We start from the raw sequence: 27,412 nt of genomic DNA on the forward strand, positions 1-27,412 counted from the left end.
GCAGTTTTGATTTGCGTCTCGAAAGGCTAATTATTGGGAGCATCTCCTCATGCATTTGCTAGCCATTAGAATATCCTCTTTGATCAGGTGTCTGTTCATGCCCTTTACTCATTTTTTTAAAATTGGATTGTCTTTTTGTTATACATTTTTAGTTTTGTTGAAGTCCAATTTATGTTTTTAACTTCCTCTGCTTATACTTTGGTGTCATATCTAAAAAAAATTATCAAAAGCAAGGTTTTAAGCTTTATTCCTATATTTTCTTCAAAGAGCTTTATGGCATTAATTCTTGTATTTAGATTGTTGGTTCATTTTTTAGTTAATTTTCACTTTGTATGTGAAATCGAGTTCAGCTTCATTTTTTTGCATGTTCAGATCTGATTATCCCGACACCGTTTGTTGAAGAATATTCTTTCCTCATTAACCAGACTTGGTTGTTGTTGTTGTTATGTGCCGTAGAGACGCTTGCGACTCAGCGACCCTATGTACAACAGCCCTAAACTCCGCTCTGTCCTGTGCCAATCGCACTGTCTCTGAAACTCCCATCCCAATTATCCCACTCACTGAATCAATCCACCTCATAGAGGGCCTTCCTCTCCTGCGCTGTCCCTCCACCATCCCAAGCATGATGTCATTCTCCAAGGACCTGTCTCTCCTCACAACATGTCCAAAGTATGTTAGACGGAGCCTCAGAATCCTTGCCTCCAAGGAGCCACCTGGTTTAACCCTTTTCAGGACGAATCTGTTTGTTTTCCCAGCAGTCCATGGTATTCTCAGTACTCTTCTCCAGCACCACAGCTCAAAGGCATCAATTCTTCTTCTATCCTCTTTGGACATTGTCCAGCTCTCTGATGCATAACAAGTGATTGCAAAGACCATGGCCTGTATCAGATGCACCTTAGTCTCCAGAGAGACACCATTGCTCTTCAGTACTTTGGAGAGGTCCCTAACAGCAGACTTTCCCATGGCAATGCGCCTTTTAATTTCCTGGCTGCTGGTGCCAAGACTGTTGACTGTGGAGCGAAGCAAGCTAAAGCTGTGTACAATCTCAATCTCTTCACCATCCATCCTGATGCTGCCAATTGGTCCAGTGGTGAGAATCTTTGTCTTCTTGACATTGAGCCTCAATCCATATTGTAGGCTGCAGTCCTTGACACTCTGCAGTAGGTGCTTCAGGTCTTCTTCAGTTTCAGCGAGCAGGGTTGTGTCGTCCGCCTAACGCAGATTGTTAATAAATCGTCCACCAATCTTGACCCCACATTTCTCCTCTTAGAGCCTAGCCTCCCAGATAATCTGTTCTGCATATAGCTTGAAAAGGTATAGAGATAGGATGCATCCCTGGCGTACGCCCTTCCTAATTTTGAACCTTGCAGTGTTCCCTTGCTCTGTTCTGATGACTGCCTCCTGGTCCAAGTATAAGTTTCACATTAGAACGATCACGTGTTCTGGGATTCCCATTCTTCTCAGAGTCAGCCATAGTTTGTTATGATCTACACAGCCAAATGCCTTTGCATAGTTAGTGAAACACAGATAGACATTGCTCTGGTATTCCCTGCTTTCAGCCAAGATCCATCTAACATCAGCTACAATATCCCTAGTACCACAACCCCTTCTAAACCCAGCCTGGACTTCTGGCAGTTCTCTGTTGATGTGCTGATCCAGTCGTTTTTGGATAATCTTCAGTAAAATCTTGCTTGCATGTGAAATCAGTGAGATTGTTATGTAGTTTCCACATTCTGTTGGGTCACCTTTATTTGGAATGGGAACAAATATAGATCTCTTCCAGTCAGTTGGCCAAGTGGTCGTTCTCCAGATTTCTTTGCACAACTTGGTGAGTTTAATAAACCTACCAGACTTGGTAGGTTTATTAAAAACCCAAGTATGTACATACTATCAGTATGTAGGTTTATTTGTGGACTTCTAAATACTGCTCCATTGATATGTGGATCTAAGAGGCCTTGTTGACACAGTAGCTAATAACTTAGCTACTAAGCAAGAGGTTGGTTGTTTGAACTTACCAGCTGCTCCACAGGAGAAGGATGTGGCAATCTAGAAACTATGGGACATTTCAGCACTATCCTGGATGGTTACCTTGAGTCAGAATCTGCTCAGTGACTCCTGACAACAGTTGTAAACAAATGGTATCCCGTAGTGGGCCCAATGAGTAGGGAGTTACTCTGGCAGCCCCAAGGACAGGCAGTTCAAATCCTCCTCTGCTGTCTACCTCCTCTGCAAACCCTTTAAGGTTACCTGTGAGTGGGTTCCATCTCCACAGCAGTGAGTTTGTCTTTATGTGTTTATTCAGTGGTCGTGGGTTTGATTTAGGTTACAGATGTCTGTGCTTACACCAGTGCTACAGTATTTTGATTATAGTACCTTTGTGTATGTTCTGAAATTTGCACATATAAGTCCTTCTTACCTATAATATTTAAAACAGTGGTTTTAGAAGATACCCTGCCAACACAAAACATACAGATTAAGGAAAGAGCCCTGACAGTGTAACTGAAATAGATCTGTGTGCTGTAATAGTGTTTATGTTATCCATAAAATACTTCATTTCTGACAAGAACTTAATTATCTATAAAATGGGAATCATAATGAATCACACCATGTTCGGCAGCTCTTGTTAAGGAGCAGTAAGGGCACTGCCAACTCAAAAGCAAACTGATCCACCAGCTGTTCTGCAGGAGAAAGTTGCGCAGTTTACTGCCTCTGAAAACCTGCTGTAGTCAACTGTGGGTTGGTCCTGACTTGATGGTACTTAATAACAACAGCTTACCATATACAGTTATTATATGATACTGTTATGTGATTAAATGAGATGATCTATATAAAGAGCTAAAAAATGCCTCCCTTGGAATAAACATTCAGTAAATACTACCTATTATTATTACTATAACCAGGCCAGTGAATATGCCCAACAAACTATAGCCCAGCAGTTTCTATCCTGCATCCTGTTTCTGAATGACAGTGATGTAAGAATGTGTTTTAAAGGGCAATGTAATCCATAATGGCCAAAAGAATTTACTTTCTAGTTCTTTGCAGAAAAGTTTTCTGCCTCCTTTGCTTACCTCTGGGGTTCTGGTGGCATAATCTGTGGGGTGCTACGCTGCTAAGGAAAAGGCTACACATTTCTGGTAGTTTAAAATCCATCAGCAGCTCTGAAAAGATGGGTTGTCTCCTCCTGCTGGGATGGATGGGAAACCCATTGCAAGGTTGCTGAGTCAGAATCAGCGAGATGGCAGAGTTTAAGTACTTCATTATCACAACGGTCCTTTAAGGAATCTTAAAAGTACTTTACAGTAGCAAAACATTATAAAAATATAAAGATACATGTGTGCTGCTTATACATAGAAAAAAGGGTAATAATTTTACTGTGATGTTGTTGTGTGCTCTTTAGTCAGAACCTGCCCATAGCTGACCCTCCAGCAGATTTTCAGAGGGAGTAGATGGCACAGGAGGAGATTGCCCATCCCTCACCCACAGAGCTTCTGATGGCCTTGAACTCCATACCTTTGTATTAACCATGCAATTCCTTACCACTAAGCCACCAGAACTCTCTTGATTTTACTATATACAGCCTAATTCTTTAAGTTGTATTTCCTCCAACATAAATCTGATTTTTGTTTTCTTTATTTTGATGATCTGGCTCCTATTTTGCCTTCTGTGATTTGTCATTTTAATACATGAAAATTGCCCTGATTACATGCTGCAGTATTCATTAATGCTTTGGCGGGAGCACAAGTAGTTCTCGTCTTAAAGAGGAAATAAATGTCTAACTTTGGAGAAGCCATTAGAACAGCTTCTTCAGATGTTTTATTTGTGTTTGACTATTTACTTTGAGCAACTTTTTGTTTACAGAACAGCTCAGTCTTGTTTTCTCAGTTTCTTGTGTTGAATACTTCTAGTCTTTTTTGAAATTTTTAGCATCTCTTTTTCTTTTGTTTAATATTTGCAGGTAGTTGAACTAAAATTTGGTGGGAAAGATATTCCTGTCACAAGTGCTAACCGAATTGCATACATTCATCTCGTGGCGGACTACAGACTAAACAAACAAATCCGCCAGCATTGTCTGGCTTTCAGACAGGGCCTGGCCAATGTTGTTAATCTTGAGTGGCTCCGAATGTTTGATCAGCAAGAAATTCAGGTATAGTGCTCACTGATACTTTTGGACATGTAGTTTCAGAAAAATGAAAAGCTTCTTGGACTCTACCACAAATTTTACTATTTTTTAAAAATTATTCTTCCCAGGTGTTAATTTCTGGTGCCCAAGTTCCAATAAGTCTTGAAGACTTGAAATCTTTTACAAACTATTCAGGTAAGTTACCACTGTATGTTGGTTGTTAATTGTCAAAGCATGTGTGCTTTTACTCCTGCCAGCTATTGTCTTACTCCTGAAAACATTTCTAATTACTATTCCCAGAATAATTTTCATTTAATCTAAAAAAATCAGCATGTATAATATGGTATTCCTCTTTGCACCTATTCCTAACCAGTCCCCTCTTACCATAAATAACCACTATTTTTAATTCCTTTCTAGAATAACTTTATATATTTATAAGCAAATACAAATTATGGTCTTACTTTCACCATTTTTACCCTCCTCTGCATGTTATATTTTATTTTTCTTTTCATATTTGCCTTAGAGATCTTTGCACATCAGTATATGAACCATGTTCTCTTTTCTCCACTATTGCCTGGTACTCTATTTCATTTAACAAGTCTCTCTGTGTAAATATTTTTGTTAAAAATAATATTGGCTAAAGAGAACACAACAAATAGGAAAAAAGACACTGCTAGAAAGAAGTTAACCATAAAAGAAAAAACTAAAACAGAAAAAGCAAGCCATCGATATGGCAAAAATTTTTAGAATACATATTTTCTCTCCAAAAAGCCACTCTGTGTAGTGCTGAGTTTTGGATTAAGAAGATGGAGAAATCACATTGATTAAGAATAGAATTAGACAGCTCATTAAGCAATTTCTGTCAGTGGTTGAAAAGTTGAATCGGCGGACATGGTTTACGGTGAATATATTTACAGTAACAACAAAAAAACTATGAAACTGCTGAATCTACTTTTTTATAACCAAATACATCATGGAATTTGGTTCTTTGATTTGGGAATTCAGAGTTAGGGTTTCCTGGGGCATTACAGTTCATTGGCCTAAAGATGCTTGTGCTTCTGTTCTGTCTCCTGGTTCATTGCTTACTGCCTGTGGGCTTAAAAGCTTGCAAGCAGTCATCCACGGCTCAACAATTAGTTTCTACTCACTGACAGCAACAAAGAAAGGAGATTTGGGAATAGAAGGAGGAAATGAAACATGGGGCTGATTGCCTCCATGAATAACTGCCGCCTTGCTTTGAGATAGCTTGGGATGGTGGCTGGCCACTATCGCAGAACATTTTGATCAAAGATTACATGGAAAATCCTAATCAGAAGTGGGAGATTAGAGCTCAAACTTTCGAATTCTCATGGAATCCATTATTTATAGAGACATGAAGGTTAAATGACCTCCCAAAACTATTACCCTAAAAATAATCTTTAAATCCTAAACCAAAAATATCCCCTGAAGTTTTATTAAAATAGTAGTTTTACTTAACCGGTAAAGAATGCCTGCTGTTTAAATAACTGTCTACATAGGATCAAAGGATCCTGTCCTGTTGACTCAGTGTGTAAGAAGTTGCACTGCTAACTCCAAGGTCATTCCTCTCTGGCATTTCCAATCCACAGGCCCCTCTGAGGGAGAGAATGGCAGTCTCCTCCCATGCGATTACAGACTCCAAAAGCCCGCCCTGAGTTAGTTGTGACTTGGCAGCAATGAGTAGAGTTACATAGGATGGAGCTGACAAGAGCAACTTGACATTGTGCCTAGCTTTGTTTTTTTAAAAACCTTTTCTTGTGACAAGAACAACTTGAAAGATTTCATCAGAACGTCAGGAAGCAGTGAATTTCTGTTAAAAGGGAAGACCACAACTTGAAGAATGTAGTCTGTGTCACTGAACTGTACATGTAGAAACTTGAATTGGTGAATGTTTTTGCTGCATATATTCTCAATAACAAAATAATTTTTTCTTTTTCTTTTTTTTTACACTTATTTTGTGCCATCGAAGCAGATCCTACTGGCACAGGAGGAGATTGCCACTTCTTACCACTAGGCCACCACAGCTTCCAATAAATTCTTCTTTAAATTGATTAGGAAAAATTAATTTTTTTTTGTGCATCAAAAGGCATCGTTGAGAATATACAGAGACAGTCACAGATTAGAAAATTTTTTTTCAAGTCAGATATCTGATTAGGAGTTGGCTGGCTAGTTAGCATCTTGATGGCAGTCTCTTCTTGATGACAGTCACATAAGAGAAGTTTCTGGGGACATGTTTGTTGTGTGTTACTGGTCTTCCCCCCCCCCCTCAAAATTGGGTAGCACTTGAGCCTTAGACTAAGGATGGAAGCCTGCTTAAGGGTCAAATTTGTTCACTGTAAATTTGTTAATTTTAGAATGAATATTTTTTAAAAGACACAGCAGTCGTTTGTCTATTTGATGTACTGAACAACTTGGAGTTGCTGCGATGCTGAACACTGTTCCATAACTGTGTCAAATACCATCATGGTTACCCATTATATACTATGTTTGGATGAGCTTCCAGATTGATTCATGTTGGGAATTTGCATTCACTTCCTAAACAAGATGCCTCTAGAAACTCTACAGACTCTTATAAATGTACAGAAATTATGTTAATTATACAACAGTTCAAGGTATTTTGTGCAAAGCTTACTCTGAGTCAAATTCAACTCGACATTACTTAATCAGTGCTAAATGAGACTAATTATATCTCAGTAGTGGTTTTATCTATCAACGTAACTAGTTACGTTGTATCTTAGAGGAACATTCTTCCACTTTGTCCATCACTCTTTGTCAAATGTGCTATATGAGGTAACCTGAACCTTGTGCCATGGGGATATCAAATACCAGAATGGTTTCCCATTGTGGACAGTGTTTAGTGGAGCTCCCAGTTGTAAAACAGGTTGGGAAGCAGGAGTGGCATCCACTTCCTAAACCACATGCTTCTGGAAACTCCGAACTTGGAGAAATGGTAGCTATGGAAAGGCATTAGATCTTTTGTTCATAAAGTTGCTATGAGTCGCCCTCAACTCAATGGCAGTCAACAACAACAATATAAAAATAAGATTTTTAAATTCATTTTTTAAAGGGGCAAAACAAAATAATATTTAACTACTTAATATTTAAAATCTTTCTTCAAATCCACCATGGGAAAATATTTTCAATATTAAATAGTTAAATATTATTTTGTTTTGCCCATTTGAAAAAATGAATTTTACAGTCTAATTTTTTAAGATTCTCACCACTGGGCCAATTGGCAGCATGGTTATGTATGGTGAAAAGATTGAGATTGTTAACAATTTTTGTTTACTTGGCTCTACAATCAACACTCTTGGTACCAGCAGCCAGGAAATCAGGAGTCAAATTGCATTGGGAAAGCCGGCTGTCAGGGACCTCTCTAGAGTACTGAGAAGCAACAATGTCAGTCTGGAAACTAAGGTGCACCTGATGCAGGCCATATTCTTCGCAATTGCTTGCTATATGTGAGAAAGCTGGATAGTGCCTAGGGATGCTAGAAAGAGAATTGATGCCTTTGAGCTGTGGTGCTGGAGAAGAGTGTTGAATATACCGTGGACTGCCAGGAGTACAAACTTGAGATGGATCAGTTCAGTAACTGGGATGTTGGGGGTAGGGGTGTCAGAAACAATTAGATTGGCACAGGATAGAGCAGGGTTTAGGGCTGTTATACATAGGGTCGCTGTGAATCACAGGCGATTTGACTGCACATAACAACAATATTTAAAAGACCGTATTTAACAGCCAGTAGGCCACTGACTGCTTAAAGAGATGTTCAACATCTTTAATCCTTAGGGAAATAAAAATGTGGTCCAAATGAGATACTGTCACTCCACACACATTACAATGACTGCAGTCAGAGAGATGAGCTAAACAGCAGGAAGAATGTGAAGGAACTAGAACTCTCCTGAACCACTAAAAAAAAGTAATCCATTGAAATTTAAATGTGTATGAATGATTGGATGAAAAATTAATTCACTGTGCAAACTTTCATTCAAGTCACAATTTTTTAAAAAAGACAAGATTTTATCAAACTGCTCATTAGAAAAAATTTTACAAAAAAGAAAAAATTAACAGTTATTTTAAAAGTTAAATGTCAGCTTGCCATCAGTTCTCCTTTTTGAACTGTACCTCCAAGAAGTGAAAAAATTGGTTTACACAAAGACGTTTATGAAATTTTCACTGAAACTTTTTTTTGGTAATAGCCTAAAACTGAAATCAATCTGACTTTGCATCATCCAACAACTACATAAACAAAGTGTGGTACATATACCGTGGAGTACTACTCAACAGTTGAAAAGAATAAACTTGTTGCAAAAATATTATGAGAAGCAGAAGTCAGATGAAACTACTCCATATTATGTAATTCTGTTTAAACAGCTATAAAAGGAAAGCATTATTTTAAAACGACTGTAATTTTATTTGTCCAACTGTAAATTTGCTAAAATAATATACAAACATGTATGTGTAAGGCCCCAGAAGTTGACGGCATACCATTTGACATATTTCAGCTAACAGATGCTGCCCTGGATGTGCTCACCAAGTTGGCCAAGAAATCTGGAAGAGAGTCACTTGGCCAACTCACTGAAAGAGATCTATATTTTTTCCCATTCCAAAGAAAGGTGATCCAACAGAGTGTGGAAATTACTGAACAAGATCATTAATATCACATGCAAGCAGGATTCTGCTGAAGATTATCCAAAAATTACTGGAACAGCACAACAACTGAGAACTGCCAGCATTGCAGGCCGGGTTTAGAAGGGGCCATGGCACTAGGGATATCGTAGCTAATGTTAGATGGATCTTGGCTGAAAGCAGGGAGTACCAAAGGAATATCTATCTGTGTTTGCAAAGGCTTTTGAATGTGTATATCACAACAAACTGTGGCTCGCTCTGACAAGAATGAAAATTCCAGAACACTTGATCATGATAATGTGAAACCTGTACTTGGACCAAAAGGCAATCATTAGAACAGAGCAAGGAGACCAGTGCATGGTTCAAAATGGGGAAGGGTGTACACCAGGGATGTGTCCTATCTCCATATCTTTTCAATATCTATGCAGAACAGATTATCCAGGAGGCTAAGCTGTATGAGGAGAAATGTGGCATCAGGATTGGAGGAAGATTCATCAACAACCTGCGTTATGCAGACACAACTCTTATTGAAACTGAGGAGGACCTGAAGCACTTGCTGCAGAAGATCAAGGACTGCAGCCTTCAATATGGATTGAGGCTCAATATCAAGAAAAAGATTCTCACCACTGGGCAATTGGAAGCATCATGATAGATGGTGAAGATGTTGAGATTGTTAACAGCTTTAGTTTGCTTGGGTCCAGAGTCAAAACTTTCGGCACCAGCAGCCAGGAAATTAAAAGACATATTGCATTGGGAAAGTCTGCTGTTAAGAGACCTCTCCAAAGTACTGAAAAGAGCAGTGATGTCACTCTGGAGACTAAGGTGCACCTGATACAGGCTATGGTCTTTGCAATCACTTGCTATGCCATCAGAGAGCTGGGCAATGACTAGGGATGATAGGAGAGTTGATGCCTTTGAGCTGTGGTGCTGGAGAAGAGTATTGAATATACATACCATGGACTGCTAAGAAAATGAACAGGTTCATCCTAGAGAGGGTGAGACCAGGTTGTTCCTTGGAAGCAAGGATTCTGACGCTTCATCTGACATACTGTGGACATATTGCACAGAGGAATCAGTACTTGGAGAGGGACGTCATGCTTGGGATGGTGGAGGGACAGCACAGGAGAGGAAGACCCTCTATGAAGTGGATTGATTCAGTGACTGGGGTAATGTGTGTCGGTGTGTTGGAGACAGTGAGATTGGCACAGGATAGAGCACGGTTTAGGGGTGTTGTACGTAGGGTCACTATGAGTCACAGGTTACTCAAAGGCACACAACAACAACAACATGTGTATTTACATTTGCGTATCTCCTCTTTCTGCGTTCAGTTGTATTACTCTGAATTTGGACTCGACTCTGTGAAAAAGCAAATAATACCTAAGGTCACATTGTCCCCACTATCAAGTCATAAATTTAAAAAATTAAATTAATCTAACCTTTCCTTTGCCAAGAAATTGTCTTGGGTTGTTTGTATTACCCTATCTGTGCTGAAAGCACCTTTAATGATTTTATCTATTCCAGTAAATAGGCTTAAAATATTATCATATTCATTTTGTTGCCAATTAATGCACTTAAGGTCTTTTTTTATTTATGTTATTTCCGTAGTATATTAACAATGAGGGGACAATATATAGCAATTATTTTAGTTTTAGGAAGCACTTAACTAGATTAAGAACTATAAGTGGCAAGATCTTTTGTTATGTCCTTTTCTGCCAGTGTTTGTCTTGTAACTGCGGTGTGTCCCTTCTGGCCTTCCATCTTTCATTAGCTTCTCTCCTATGTCATTGCCCACCATATCTCGGTGGGAGGGGATGTCTTTAGAGTTAGTTTTCAGCCATGTGTTTCCCTCCATCACTGTGAAGGTGTGAAAATGTGAATGAGATGTTGCTCTCCTGCCTTTAGGAGAATTCTGCTTTTACATTTATTTTTCCTAAAATATTGTTTATTTCATGATAGGAGGCTATTCTGCAGACCACCCTGTGATTAAGATCTTCTGGAGAGTTGTGGAAAGTTTCACTGATGAAGAAAAGCGCAAGTTGCTCAAGTTTGTAACAAGTTGCTCCCGGCCCCCTCTCTTGGGATTTAAGGTATGCACCTTTCATTCTGTTTGCTTTATTTTTTTTTAAATTTTTTATTATTATTAATTTTAATTAAAATTTACAGAGACTTTGGATTTCCATTCATTCATTGTTGCACTTTTCTCCCTGCCCAACCCTCCCCCCAAGTACACGCTTCTCTTTGAAAAGTAAAAGAAAAATTCTTTCATTGTTTTACAATCCCTCCCTCAGATCCACTCCAGTATGCACCCTTCATTCTGGACTCCTGTCATGACAAAAATACCTAATCACATAACCCTTTTAAACAGTTTTCTCCCTCATCTGTTTCATGCAGTACACATAATTTATCTCATCTTTCTCTGTCTCCCCCACCCCCACCCTAATGTCAGTCCTGTTTTACAACAGTGGCACTATGCAGTATTTGTCCTTTTGTGACCGAGATATTTCACTCAGCATAATGTCCTCCAGGTTCAACCATTTTGAATATTGCATATGTTCCTTGTTTTTCAGTGCAGCATAGTATTCCATTGTGTGAATATACCACAGCTTTTCTATCCATTTGTTTGTTGATGGGCACGTAGGTTGTTTCCAACTCCTTGCTATTGTGAACAAAGCCACAATAAACATGGGTGTTCATTCTATTTACATTGAAAACAGATTGAAAATCGGTTGTAGACATCATGTCTTTTTATCCTCTAAATTTCAACACATGATTTTCCAAATTTCCTAAGAATTTAAAAGAAAAATCAGTTATATAAACACAATTACATTAACAAAAATAGGGAAACAACAGTGATAAAATTATATTATGCTAATAGCTCTCAAAGTGTGGTTCTGGGACGATGAGCTTTGTATCACCTGAGATTGGCGGGGGTGGGGGGTGAGGGGGAGACACAAACGTTTTTCGACCCTATTGAGACCTGCTGAATCAATAAGGTAGACTAGGGCTCAGCAGTTTTTAATGCTCTTTAGGTATTCTGGTGCTTTTTGAAGTTTGAGATCTACTTTCACATATGTAAATATTGCCAATTTTTCCATAATCCCTTTTCTAGAACTTGTTTTCCCCATCCAGAATCCACCTAGGATGACATGTTCCTTTAATTGTCGTATCTTCAATTTCATTTAGGCTTTGTGTGACATACAGGGCACAAGCCTGTTATCTTGAGACTGTCCTTTTAAATATGAGTTTGTCCTATGATTATATTCAGTTTAAGCACTTGTGGCACATTGATTAAAGTGTTTCTCTCCTCCCCCCCCCCCCCCCCGCCCCGGCATTTTAAGTTATAAGTTATTTATGGAGTGAAACTAAGTAAATACCTGTACTTCATGAGACTTTCAGTAATTATAGCATCCACTGATGAGTTACAATTATTTCTATTGAAGTTACAAAGTAGTGATTATTTTGAAAACTCATTCCACCTACATTTATTAATTGTTATAGTCTTGCCTATCTTTTTTTTTTCCTTTTTTTCAGAAATACTGATTTTAATTAAATGTAGATAAACTCTAGGCATCCATCATCATACCTATTCTTCTTTTCTTATGAGTTAGAACCTAGTTTTGTCATTATCTATTTTTGATGCTTAAATTTGGACACTGGGAACCCCTACCACCAGGTCCCACATCTTTTTGAGATACTGTCATCAGTGTATGAGCCCTTAAGCTTTCTAGCACAAGAATCCAGACTCATGATTCTCTCCTGCTCTCCAGATCCTGAAATCAGCTTCTTTTTTTTTTTAAGATTTAGTTTCTCTTTTTTTGCTTTTTTATTTAAATATAATTTTTACTTTATACTGGATTACTTACAAAGTTCATATACATTGTTTTTCACACTGGATCTTTCCCATTTCCTTTATCCATCCCTCCCGCCAGCCATCAAATTATGTGACCCTATGATTAACCACCCCCGCCCATCCTCACCCCTCTGCTCCCACCCTCATCCCCATGGATCCTACACATTCTACAATAATAGTTTTACACAGTATTTGTCCTTATGATGTGAGTAGACTTGCTCAAACCAAGACTGCTACAAATCTTCAATTTGTAATGAAAAGAAAAAAAATCTAACAAAATATGTGATACACAGTAGAGAAAAGCACAATAAAATGAGATGTGTGCCTGTACGTTTTCTTTAAGAACTGTTTAAGAGCAATAGTCTGGACACCAGATATGCTTGCTCCTGAACCATCTGCTTCTAGACCCTTTCAGAATAAAAGCTGAGGGGGTAGGGGAAAGAGTGTGTATATGAGTGTGTTACTCTTTTAATCACAAATTCTTATTGAAACTTTTATTCTAATGCCATAATTGTTCCTTGCTTTCCCCTACTCCTCATTTCTGTATTATTCTTCTAAAAGTGGGAAACCTAGCTCTTGGTATCATCAAACTATTTACCCATTTGCTGAGTCCTTCAGCAAAGAAATTTCAGAATTCTTGTGTGAAAAACAAAGCTAGTACAGTTCAAGATTTGAACTCTCTTGAACTCTCTTTGTCTTCACACTAATAGTATGTAATCAGAATACTGTTTTCAGAGGTTATGTGGGTTATTCTTTTTTATTTTTTAAATACAGTTAAATTGATTTATGTTCAAAATGTCACTTCTACCACTTTTCCCTTCTATATAGTACTCACCTATCTTACAGACCTAGAAGTCAGTACCATCTCAATCTTAATTTTATAATTCCAGTTTAAATGTGTTTTATTATAAACACTTAAGTTATAATTATATAACAAAAACAGATTATTTCTGCATGTTCTCCCATCCCCTTCCACTGATTCTGTTACCTGTTTTTATAGAAGAAAAACTCAGAAATTGAAGCTCCTGTACATTGACTTTCTCAGCTAAGATGTGGAGAGTATTAAATTTTCTTGTTGCCAGGGATGTTTAAAGGGAAAAAATTACATGATTAATATTAGCAGCATTTATCAGCCACCCACCCAAGTGTTATCTGATTCTCTAATGATACAAGAACGTTAAATGTAGTTTTGATCTTAAAAGTTAAAGGAAAATTTTGGCAAAATCTTACTTGGTTAGCTGTAGCAACAGAAATCTTAAATCTGATCCCTACAAGGGCCCGTTGGCATGTTTAATAATGGCCTAAATCCCCTACTTTTTTATGTGTTTCTGTTGTTATTAGGGGAGAGAATCGGGACGAAGCAGAACAAATGAGTTGTGGGGGGGGTTTTGTTTGTTTGTTTTTTTAGCCGAATTAACAAGTTGATTTCAAGTTCGAACCCAGGTTCCAGCGTACTGACACAGCAGCATCCACCCGAGAGCCCGGAACTGGCACACGCTTCTCCTTTTATACCTCTGTTACTTCTTTGTCTAACCATACGTGCTATGATTGGCTATCTATAGTAGTTTGGGTACTAGTCTACTTTCAGTTGGTTAGCCATAGCTCAGGGAGGCAGTTTGGAGACTTGCTTGAACCTGATTGGTGGGGAAACAGTTTGGAAACCTATTTGAATCTTATTGATTACTTCAGATACAGGAATGCGGAAAAAATCCCTTGTCCCCTTAAAAAGAAGAATTCGACTTTATGGCAGTTGACTAATCAGGGTGTGATTTACCACAGGGGGGGAGTTGTTTGTTTGCTAGAAACCACTCAAGCAGGTGGGGTGGGGGTAGCTGTACTTTACCAGAAACTGAGTTTCTGATACCTGGTTCTTACATTCCCCACTGGTTTTTCTTAATAAATCAAACCATTGATTTATCAGTTTCAGTGAGGTACTGATAATGGGTTTGAGAGAACAAGATTCATATCAGTTTGATATTTATTGGTAGTTAATGTGGTTATTTCTGTCCTGTTTATATATAATGAAGAGGAGGAAAACACACAGCATTCTTAGAATCTGCACAATGTTATTTTTGGCCATTTTGAGTGATTTTTGGAATCATTAAGTTTATGAGCAAGCGAGTTTGGTCCCTTTGATTTTCTGGCTCCAGCTCTTTGCACATTTCATTATAATACTTTAATTTGTCTTCTTACACTACCCTTTGAAATATTCTGTTCAGCTCCTTAATATTTTGATTTCTTCCCTTTGCTTTGGCTTCTTGGCACTCTAGTGCAATATTCAGAGTCTCTTACAACATCCATCTTGGTCTTCTCTTCCTCCTCTTTCTTTGTAATGACCTTTTGCTTTCTTCATGGATGATACTCTTTATATCCTCCCACAACTCATCTGGTCTTCGCTCAGTAGTGTTCAAAGCCTCAAACCTGTTCCTGAGATGATTTTGAAATTCAGGTGAGATAGACTCAAGGTCATATTTTGGTTCCCGTGGATTCGGTTTAATTTTCCTCAGCTTCAGCTTGAACTTGTGTATGAGTAGTTAGTGATCTGTTCCACAATCAGCACCCGGCCTAGTTTTCACAGCTGATACTGAGCTTCTTCAGTGGTTTTTTTCCACAGATGTAATCTCTCTGATTACTATGCATACCATCAAGTTAAATCTATGTGTATAGCCTGCGTTTGTGTTTCTTACAAAACGTATTGACAATGAAAAAATCATTGATTGTGAAAAATTCTATCCTTCTATCTTCAGCTTCATTTCTGTCACCAACACCATATTTACCAACTACTGATCTGATCCTTCTTCCTGATTCCCAGCTTTTGCATTCCAGTCACCCATTATTTTTAATGCATCTTGAGTGCATGTTCAATCGATCTCTGACAGCAAAAGTTGGTAGAAATCTTGTTTCCTTTTCTTTGGTTCTGGTTCTTGATGCATGTATCTGAATGATAATAGTATTCACTGAACTTCCTTGTATGCATATGCATATTATCCTGTCACTCACAATATTGTTTCAAGACACATCTAGAAATGACTTAACTATAAAAGCAACCCCATTTTTCCTCATCTTTTCATCTCCAGCATAGTAGATCATATGATCGTCTGACTCAGAATGCCCCATGCCAGTCCATTTCATCTCTCCCAATACCTAGTATATCAATATTTATGCATTCCATTTCTTCCTTGACACTATCTCATTTACCTATATTCGTGGTTCTCACATTCCATGATCCAATCACGAGTGTCTGCTTATAATTGTTCATCCTTCTCTGTGTTTCCATACTTGTGGGCTCCACCATAGTTGCCCTATCTGCTAGTCTTAAGTGTGTGCCATTGTACATAGGGATTTTGAAGGCCTTCTATTTTAGAAGTGGATGGCCAGTCCTTCTTCCTAGTCTCTCCAGAAGCCAGGAAATGAAAAGCCATATTGCATTGGGAAAGTCTGCTCCAAAGTACCGAAGAGCAGCGATGTCAGTCTGGAGACTAAGGTGTCACTAATACAGGCCATGGTCGTCTTTGCAATCACTTGCTATGTGTCAGAAAGCCGGACAGTGAGTAAGGATGATAGAAGGAGAATTGATGCCTTTGAGCTGTGGTGTTGGAGTACTGAATATACCAGGGACTGCTAAGAGAACAAATAGCTTCACCCTGGAGAGGATGAAACCACTCTGCACCTTGGAGGCAAGGATTCTAAAGCTTAGTCTGACGTACTTTGGACATGTTGCAAGGCAGGACCAGTCCTTGGAGAGGGATGTCATGCTTAGGAGGGTGGAGGGACAGTGTAGGAGGGAAGACCCACAATGATATGGATTGATTCCGTGACTGGGGTAATGGGAATAGGTGTGTCAGAGACAGTGAGATTGGCACAGAATAGAGCAGGGTTTAGGGCTGTTGTACATAGGGTTGCTTTGAGCCACAGGCAATTGGACAGCACATAACAGCATCAGCAACAAAGTTCATGTAGAGGTTGTGATATCAAACATAAAGATAGGTTTCTCTTGAGCTATGTGAATCTGTTATCTCTTATGATATTTTTTAAAGGAACATAATTGAAAAGATATTCCAAGCTAGTTTATAATACTTTTTGTTATGTGCTATAAGCATGATGCCAAATAGTAGATTCTAGAAAAGTAGACGTTCCCTAGACCTCTTTCTAACAAAAATTCTGTACCGCTGCCAAGGATTAAGAAACTCTGGTGGCACAGTTGTTAACCACTGAGCTGCTAGTGAGAAGGTTTGTGATTCTAACCAGTCAGTTACTCTATGGGACAAAGATCTTGAAATCTGTCATAAAGACTACAACCTAGGAAATCCAAAGGGCGCTTCAGCTGGACTTGCCCTGTCGGATCCCTTGTAAGCCAGAGTTGCCTCTGTGGCTCACGACAAGAAGGTCGAGACTTAGACTCCCTTTGACCTGGACAGTTGTGTATAGAGGGACCCAAGCCCATTTCCACGGAGTTGGTTCTGACTCAGAGGCCCAGCATGAGGTTTCCAAGGCTATAAATTTTTATAAGAGCCTACTGCCCTGGCCCTTCTTTCTCCTGAGGAACAGCTGGTGGGTTCAAACTGTTTACCTTTCAATTAGAAGCTCAATACATTCTGTGCCACCAGAGCTCCTTTGCATAGAAGGACAGCAGGGCCTAAATGTGCAATTTCACAGCCATAAGATACTTGTCCTTCCTGACATGGAGGGTAAGTCAAAGGGGATTGTGGAGCAAGAAGAGCCTAGAAACAGACTAGGTATCTGCTGATCGGAGTTAATTTTAATTTTACAAAGCAAAATTGCCACTGATCCAGACTTAGATTTTCCAGACCAGATTAACCTCTTAAAAGCTTATCCACTCCAGAATCAAACAGCTGACATCCAAGGAGAAACTCTCTTATCCTCACTCACCCTATGAGCTGAAATTACTTTTAGTATCAGAAAAGAAACAAGTTTGAGGGAAAATGTACTGTCACTGAAGCTGCCCCTGCTTCAACCTCTGTTCCTCTCCAAGCAGCTGAGTGACAACAAAGCAAAGAACTTTGGTATCTTGCCCTCGAATGATGTTCATCCAGAAATGGATATCAAAGATCACCTATAGCATGCTGGGATAGCATGTGAGAAAGGTGAGAGGAAACTCTTCACAAGATGAGGTGGCACCATGACAAGAGCAGGCTCGACTGTGGCAGAGATCCTGAGGTGGCACAGGATGTAGAGGGCAAGGTTCGGATCTATGTTTATGGGTCAGTGACACTCAACACCATAACCAGAAAACACTTATTTTTGGTCTAATAATAAACCTACATAGCAAACTCTAATCAGTTAATTGATATTTTAAAAATGTTGCCATGGAAATAAGAAGAAATGTCATAAGCAAAAGTTAAAGGAGAAGAAAATAAATTGCACCAGATCTTCAAGAAGAAAAGCAAAATAAAAATCATTATAGCATTCTTTTTTGTTTGATTTTCTTTTAGCATTTATTTCTTTTTTTATATATAAAATATTTATTAATTTCTTTTTTGGATTTTCTTAAATTAATTTTAATGGAAGTTTACAGAGACTTTGAATTTCCGTTCATTCATTGTTGCATTTTTCTCCCTACCCATCTTCCTCCTTCCCCCCATTTCATTCTTCTCTTTGAAAGGTAAAATTCTTTCATTATTACACAATCCCTTTCCCCAAGTCCACTCCACTATGCAGCCTTCATTCTGGACTCCTGTCTTGACAGTAAAACCTAATCATATATCCCTTTTAAACAGTCTTCTCCCTCATCTGTTTCAATGTAGTATATATAATTTCTCATCTTTCTCAGTCTCACCCCAACCCTGATGTCAGTCCCATTTTACAACAGTGGCACTATGCAATATTTGTCCTTTTGTGACTGAGATATTTCACTCAGCATAATGTCCTTCAGGGTAACCCATTTTGTATAATATTTCATAAGTTTCTTGTTTTTCTATGCAGCATAGTATGCCATTGTGTGAATATACCACAGCTTCTCTATCTCTTCGTTTGTTGATGGGCATTTAGGTTGTTTCCAACTCTTTGCTATTGTAAACAAAGCTGCAGTAAACATGGGTGTGCATCATTATAGCAATTGATGGTCTTAGAAATAGAAGCCTCAGGAATAGAATAAGAAGAAAATCCTATCAGTGATCGGGCAGACAATCTTGAAAAAGTATCATGAGAACACCAAAGAAAAGGACTGAAGTTAAAATGCTTAGAAAAAAGTCATAGATAAATCCTCAAGAAAGGGCTAAAATGCAAATATTTCACTTTGGGAGCTGGAGGAGGTAGATACACCATAATGAGCGAAGCAAAAATTACTCAAAGATAGAACATATTCCTGAAAGCAAGAGGACCCTTTTACCCATAATGCACGTTATTGATGAGTCTCCCTCCATTCCTGATGCCACACTCCTCTTCATAGCATCCAGTTTCTCGGATAATTTGCTCAGCATACAGATTGAATAGATATGGACAGAGAATGAAACCTGGTTGTTCTCCTTTTTCAATTTAAAACTGTGCAGTGTTCCCCCGCTCTGTTCACACAACAGCGTCTTAGTTCAGGTGTAAGTTTTGCATGAGCACAATTAATTGCTCTGGGACTCCCATTCTTTTCAATGTCAGCCAAAACTTTTTATGATCCACACAGTCAAATGCCTTTGCATAGTCAATAAAACACAAATAGACATTCTTTTCATATTCTTTACTTTTATCCAGGGTCCATCTGACATCAGCAGCCATGTCCCTGGTGCCACAGCCTCCTCTAAATCCTACTTGAACTTCTGGCAGTTCCCTATCTGTGTACTGTTCTAGCCATTTTTGAATGATCTTCAGCAGTATTCACATTGCAGTTACAATTCATTGCATAGCTAGTAATCAGAAAGACTATGGCCTGAATCCGACTGGCATTTCTGATTGTGTTAGCAATCAAGTGTAAGCTGATAAACTATTTCTGACCTTGTTTATAATCAGCTGCTTGGAAAGCCTCTTGTGTAAACAAACAAACAAACGGTGTGCAGGCTTAGTCTCCAAATTTTTTGAAGAGTAATAACACCAGTTTGAAGACTAAGGTGCATCTGATTCAGGCGGTAGTCTTTCCGATGACTTGCTAAGCATCTGAGAGCTGGGCAGTGTGAATAAGGATGACAATGAAGAATTGATGCCATTGAGCTATGGTATTGGAGAAGAGCACTGCATATCCCATGGATGGCTAAATGAACAAATATGTCTTAGAGAAGGTACAGCCAGAGTGCTCTTTGGAAGCAAGAATGATGAGGTTTCACTTCACTTACTTGGGCATGTTGCTAGGAGGGGCTATTACTTAGAGAAGGACATGAAGGTAGAGGGTCAGCGAAGGAGAGTAAGACCCTCAACAGTATGGACTGATACAATGACTGCTACAATGGGCTCTTGTGTGTCAGGAAGTGTGAGGATGGTACAGGACAGAACAGGGCTCAGGTCTTTTGTTCATAGGGTCGCTTTGAGTCATACTCCACTTGACCTAACAACACCAAATAGAATTTTAGCGATGAAAAGGATTTCCACAAACATCTATAAAGAAGTTGAACTGCCAATAAATTAAGCTTGCCTCAAATTTATATCCATAGCACTAGAAGCCAAACATCATTAGAACAGTTTGTTTGAGTTTTTTCCCCCAGCAAAAGTAGCATTTCTGGGTCATGTATTTCTTGGTTGTAAAAGGCTATTTTGCACACATCACCTCTGCCCTCTACCCACTTGATAGTTGTCTAGCCTTGTTCCGTGGTTGTCAAAACCAGAAATGTCTCCAAACATTGCAAATGTCCACAGATGAGCAAAATCTACCCTGGATAAGACCAAGTGCAGTACAGCCATTTCTAAAAGGCTGCCTTAAATCAGGCAGATTATCATTCATTTGTGAAATATGAGTACTAAATATATAGAAACTCAGGAAATGCAGCTTCTGTATCCTCTCTATATAGCGCTCGTGGTATAATGGTTAAGCCCTGAACTACTAACCAAAACACTGGCAGTTCAAACCCACCTAGGAAGTCTGTGGGGGGAAGACCCCTTCTATGGAGGTCTTTAAATATGACAGCCTTTAAAAAAAATTATAATCTTAAGACAGTTCAGCTTTATTACATGGGATTTTAAGTTCACGTTTACTAAACAGCATTTTGTAATAACAACAAATATACCCCAGAAATCTTGACCATATTCAGACAAAGGGTAAATCATAATGAAGAATTTATCAATGAGAGCATTGTGATTTTTAAAAACCGTTGGTAAGCACATTGCCTCCTGATATATTCATGTGCTTGAGCAACTAGCCGTTATAGCCACACAAGAGAACTTTATCTTTTTAAATTCTTTAAAACTTTCAAATAACAAGTCCTGTAGGAGAAAATCTTCTCATGCCACTGGGTAGGGCAGAATTCTTTGATTCATTGCCCAGGGAATGATTCATCAAGTATATCAGTAACTTACACTTCATCAGTATTTTTATATTCTCTGTGTCAAAAGATACCATTGAAAGAATAAATCGACAAGTTGCAAACTGAAAGAAACTACTTTCAAATTGTTTATCAAATAATGTATTATATCCACAATATATAGGAACTCTTAAAATTCATTTATAAGGAGACAACCAATTCACTTTTTTCTTACTTTTTTAAGAAAAAAATTTATTAATTTCAATGAAAATTTACAGAGACTTTGGATTTCCATTCATTCATTGTTGCACTTTTCTCCCTCCCACCCTCTCCCCTAGTACACTACCTTCTTGGAAAAGTAAAAGAAAAATTATCTCATTGTTTTACAGTCCCTCTCCCCAGGTCTACTCTATTATACAGCCTTCACTCTGGACTCCTGTCAAGACAAAAATACGTAATAATTTTCCCTCTTAAATAGTTTTCTCCCTCATCTGTTTCAATGCAGTATATATTATTAACCCATCTTTCTCAGTCTCCTCCCAACCTTCTTTACAACAGTGGCACCATGAAGTATTTGTCCTTTTGTGACTGAGATACTTCACTCAGCATAGTGTCCTCCAGGGCCACCCATTTTGAGTAATATTGCATGAGTTCCTTGTTTTTCAATGCAGCATAGTATTCCATTGTGTGAATATACCATAGTTTCTCTATCCATTCGTTTGTTGATGGACACTTAAGTTGTTTCCAACTCCTTGCTATTGTGAACAAAGCTGCGATAAACATGGTGTGCATATATCTGCTTGGATGTCAGTTATGGTATCTTAGGGGTATATTCCCAGTAGTGGAATTGCGGGTCAAAAGGTATCTCTATTTGCAACTTTTTGAGAAAGCGCCATACTGCCTTCCACAGGGGTTGCACCATTTTACACTCCCACCAACAGTTTCTCCACAACCTTGCCAGCATTTGTTGCTTGCTGTTCTGTTAAATTTTGCAGTTCTGACTGGGGTGAGATGATATCTCATAGTTGTTTTGCCAATTCACTTTTAAAATGGAAAAAACTTACTGAATAGATTGTTAATCAAAAAAGATAAGACAGCAGATAAGCTACTTGAAAAGCTACTCTTATCATTGTTGTTTGTGCTTATAGTCAAGTCAGAACTAACTCATAGCTGACCCCTCTGTGGATTTTCAGAGGCAGTAAATCAAACAGGAGTTAATTACTCATCTTGCTCCTGTGAAGCATCTGGCACATTGATACCATCTTTGGATTGGCAGTGCAGCTCCTTACCACCAGATCACCAAAGCTTTATCATTAGTTGTCCAAAACCAAACCCTCGTCACCGATTCTCTTCCAAATAACACCCATAACGTAGAACTGTCTCACAGGACTTCCAAGGCTGTGGGGTCTTTACGAAGCAGGCTACTACTTCTTTCTCCTTTAATGTGACTATTGCATTTAAATGGCTCATCTTTTGGTTAATCTGTCAGTGCTTTAACCACAAAACTCCTCTTCATCCATTGTTACTGAAATGCACTCTAAAATCACCATGAAGTAGCACTCTTTATCCAGTTGTTGTTATGTGCCGTCGAGTCAGCTACAGTTCATAGCAACCTTATGCACAAGCTCTGAACCCTGTCATACCCTGAATCAGTCTCACTGTCTCCAACACACCTACTCGAATACCTCAGTTACTGTGTCAATCCATCTCAAATGGCATCTTTATCTAGTAGAATAGCTATATTCAATAGAACTATGGGCATTGAGGAAAAACTAGAACCACTTTAATGACTACTGAAAAGTTTGACAGTTAAATTTACCATTGTTGTTGTTATGTCCCATCAAGTCGCCTGTAACTCGTAGCAGCCCTATGCACAATATCTCTGAATCCTGCCCTGTCCTGAGCCAGTGTCAGTGTCTCTGACACACTTGTCCCCATTGCCCCAGTCCCTGTGCCAATCCGTCTCATCCAAGGTCTTCCCCACCTGCACCCTCCCTCCATTCTTCTCCAACCATGATGTATCTCTCCTTCAGGCAATGTGCCCAAAGTATATCAGAGCTTGAGAATCCTTGCCTCCAAGAAGCCACATGGTTTCACCCTCTCCAGGACAGTCTTGTTTGTTCTCTTAGCAGTCCATGGTATATGCAGTACTATTCTCCAGCACCACAGCTCAAAGACATCAATTCTTCTTCTATGATACTTACTCATTGTCCAGCTCTATGATGCATAGCAAGTCATTGCAAATACCATGGTCTGGATCAGGTGCGCCTTAGCCTCTAGACTGACATTGTTTCTCCTCATACTCTGGAGATGTCCCTGACAGCAGATTTTCTCAATGCAACTCATCTATTGTTAGCTGGTACTGAGTATTGACTGTGGAGCTACGCAACCTGAAGCTGTCAACAATCTCAGTCTCTTCACCATCTATCATGATGCTGCCAATCATTGCAGTGGTGAGAATCTTTGTTTTCTTGATGCTGAGTGAGTTCAGGCAAAAATTCAGTCTTGCTGGAAGGAATAAGTACTAGATATTATGATATCCAGTGAAAGAGTCCATGGTGAAATAGCCATGACCAGAAGTGCTAGGGATCGTCCCTACCTTTATAATATCATAAGGCTTGAGTCCTTCACTATTTGAGGTTTACATATTTAGAGAGAAAATACAGAGATTTACATTCACTTTTAAAGTTCCAGAGAATTACAGTAAATTCTCTTACCCCTTGATAATAGCTCTTGATTGTTGCACAGTGAAAATACTTTCTTCAGAATCCATAAGACACTATTTCCATTTGGGATTTCTCCACCCAATGATTCAATTTGTATTAAATGTGAAATTTGATTAAAAGTTTTTAAGTAAGTAATGTTTCTGCTGTTGTCATAAATTAGACATTAAATTAGGATAAAATCACCTTACTATTCAGACTTTCCTGTTAGCCCAGTATGCTGATGAACGAGCTGCCGGGAGGAATTCCATTTTAAAAGTGGAGAGTGTCTTTTTGTTGAAGTACTAGAAATGGTGCAGACAAGGATGCATAATTTAGAACTTATGAAACTCCTTAGTGCCAGATTATTGGAGAAGAATAACATTTGCTAAAGCTAATTAAAGTTTAATATGTTTAATAAATGTGATTGTTACAGACAAAAAATCATTAAAGTGCTGTAGAAATTGTTAAGTTGCCATCAGGTCACGTAATAAATTGATGGTTCTTCTCACTCTGAATTAATGGAAATTCCCGTTGTGCTGTATTTAATTATGCACGAAATGGTGCCCTTGACTTGGAATTCAATGAAGAACTTCATTTTTTTTCACTTTTAAGACTCAAAGTAGAAAATTCAATTAGCATTATGAAAGAAACAGTAAAATGTGGCATTTAGCAGCAAAATATATTTCAAGCTTTCCATTTACCCAATAACTTTACCAGCACTCACTGACCTCCGCCTTGCCAGTGCCTTTTCTATTTCTGATATTCAGTGCTTTTACTTTAGTTTATTTAAGCATCTGAGAAAATTATTACTCTCATGCACTAAAAATTCTTAATATGAGTAGTAAATGTTCTTTCTAGTTCTGTTTTGCTTCTGTTCTAAAATTTTTATTAGAGGTTTTAAAGTAACATAACTCTAAGTGGTGGGAGAAGATAGCATTTTTTTCCTGCACATATAGTAGCATATATGTCATGTTTATATTCAGCTTACCAAAAAAAACTTTATAGAAACTCTGTGTGCGTGTGTGTGTGTGTGTGTGCGCGCGCGCTGACTCACAGCTCACTTCCCAGCAGACTTTCAGTAGCTGTAAATCGCAGAAGAGGAGATTTCCCATCTTTCTCCTGCGGAGCAGCCAGTGGATTTGAACCACCATATTTTTGTGTTGGCAGCACATCTCTTTACCCACTAATCCACCAGCGCTCCTTTAGAAACAAGAGGAAAAGGTTGATAATAAGTTGCATCTGTCTTTCAGAGCATTTTGTGGGCTGGTCTCTTACTGAATTTTGCCCACATCATAAAATGCACACTTAAATTCACTGTGTAGCCGAAAGCAGTTGAACGGAAATGAGTTCGAGCAGGTGCAGGCACTCAGAGTGGACAGAACGCCTTGCTGCTGCTTTTTGTTCTCCCTTTCTGGTGCCATGATTGGAGGTCAATTAGTATTATTTTTATACTGTTTATCTCATAAATTTTATTTAGTTGTTTGGATCCTGATGCCCACAAGCCACAGTCTTGTGGATCAACTGAAAATTCATCAAGTCAGAACCAACTCATATAGTTGACCCTTCAGCAGGTTTTCTATATGTTGTCACATGGGAATTGATTGTCCATCTTTCTCCCAGGGTGGTGGATTCAAACCATCTGCCTCTGGATTGGCAGCACAATTCACTACTGAGTAGGCCACCAGAGCTCCCTTTTGATGGTTAGGTATCTTTACTTTTTAAAAACTCTTCTTTTTTAAAAATTTTTATTTTTTTAATTTTAATGAACATTTACAGAGATTTTGGATTTCCATTCATTCATTGTTGCAATAACTCTAACTTCTTATCTACATGTCCCACCTCCCTCTTATTTTTCATTTCCATTTATTTGATGAAAAAAATCAATTGATTCTTTTTGTGTCATGCATAACATTAGTTCTTAATGTTCTTTTCAGTCATAGGTTTACATTTTCCTGTGTGGGCGGTGATTTCACAGATGCTGTTGTGAGCCTGATGTTTCTTGCCATCCATAGCTGGAGGCACAGTGTTTCTGCGATGTCTCACTGACAGACCCATCTGTGCCTTCAGATGTCAGCCAGATACAGAGGATTACAGCATGCTTTTTCACCCTTTTACCTAATGATTTTAGCAATTGTTGATGATTACTGCCTGGATCCATTATTTAATTTGAGGTTATGTAAGAACAGTATCCTAATTATGTAATTTCCTCTTTATTTATGGCATTTTCAAACTTCTCCCTTCTCCCAAAAACAAACAAGCAAACAAACAACAACAAAAAAAAAAAAACAACACCCAACCTTTCTCTTATCAACTATTTGGTTATCCTAAGGAATAATTTGTACAACAGAGATTAAATAAATCCGATTTTTAACATTGATCTCTTTTCACAGTAATAAGTTGGTTTCTCTTTTCACAGTAATAAGTTGGTTGTCTAGCATCACCCAAAGGTAACCAGTGAGGTTCGTTTTTCATTGTCAGTGCATGAGTTTTAACAGCGGATATATTGCAGCGCATTGCCGTTAATCTTTCAATTACTCAGACTGCCCTGTCTTTTTAGAAGGTATTCTTTCAGGTTGTCACCTGAGTCATTGTAGTAGGATTCAGGGAATTTTGACAACTTGTTTGCCTTTGGGTATGATGAGAGATTACCACTTGTCTTTTGCCCTGTACACTTTACAGGCACGACTGAAATGGGATCTTTTCCCAGGGAGCCTCAGTGCCTTAATTTAGGAAACATGTTCTTAGAGATCATGGTCCAGGCACACAGCTGGGCTGGCCAGTGGACAAAATTGAGATCTTAGTGTGGATTTTCTAAGAAACAAATACATCACAAGTTCAAGCTAGTATTCCCAGGCTTATAGGGTTTTAGTTTTTTTGCTATATATTTCAGTTTCTTTTTGCCAGTGAGCATAGGCGGGAACACCAGTGGTGTGTTCCTCGGGGAGCTCATTGCTGACCCGAAGGTCGGGCCTCTGGCATCCAGGTGCACTGGTAGCGCTGAGTAAGAAAAAAGAGCAGTCGCTCCCTGTGCCGTTTACAGCCTAAGAAAGCCAGGGGAGTGTCACCTATGGGTTAATTCTGACTCCACAACAAGAAGTTTTGAGTTTGAGGTATGCTTGAACCTAAAATAATATCATAATAGTTAAGTATGTAGTTAAGTATATTACTATAAGAACATTTCTAATAACAGCAAAACATTTATTTGCAATTGCTTCCCTTCAAGTCAAGCATGACTCATAGTGATCCTATGAACAAAAGGCCCCTCTACAACTATCGACATGTATCAAAGTTCATAGGGTTTCCTGAGGCATGTCATTTAGGAAGTGGATGCTACTTCTGCTTCCAGACCTGTCATAGTATGTTATTTTTGTTAAGTGCCATTGAGTCACCTGCGATGTATAGGGACCTTGTATACAGCAGCTCCGAGCCCTTCCCTGTCCTGAGCCAGTCTCACTAATACACACCAACCCCCATTACCCCAGCCACTGTATCAATCCATCTCATCCAGGGCCTTCCTCTCCTGCACTGTCTGTCCACCCTTCCAAGCATGATGTCCTTTTCCAAGAATCGATCTCTCCTGGACACATGCCCAAAGTAAGTGAGGCAGAGCTTCAAAATCAAAATCCTAGCCTCCAAGGAGAGACTTGGTTTCACCTTCTCCAAGACAGATCTTTTTGTTTCCTTGGCAGTCCAT

General features: G+C 38.7%; 1 protein-coding gene across 1 annotated transcript in view; it reads left to right on the forward strand.

Moving 5' to 3' along the window:
• Positions 1–27,412, forward strand: part of UBE3C (ubiquitin protein ligase E3C) — a 216,901-nt gene that overhangs the window by 182,541 nt on the left and 6,948 nt on the right. The window contains exons 20-22 of the mRNA XM_006887657.1: positions 3,956–4,144; positions 4,249–4,315; positions 10,724–10,854. Coding sequence (XP_006887719.1) covers positions 3,956–4,144; positions 4,249–4,315; positions 10,724–10,854 — 387 coding nt within the window. The remainder of the gene's footprint in view (positions 1–3,955; positions 4,145–4,248; positions 4,316–10,723; positions 10,855–27,412) is intronic.

Source organism: Elephantulus edwardii, unplaced genomic scaffold (genome assembly GCF_000299155.1).
Source record: "Elephantulus edwardii isolate Elephantulus edwardi_28Jun2011 unplaced genomic scaffold, EleEdw1.0 scaffold00060, whole genome shotgun sequence".
Taxonomy (NCBI): Eukaryota; Metazoa; Chordata; class Mammalia; order Macroscelidea; family Macroscelididae; genus Elephantulus; species Elephantulus edwardii.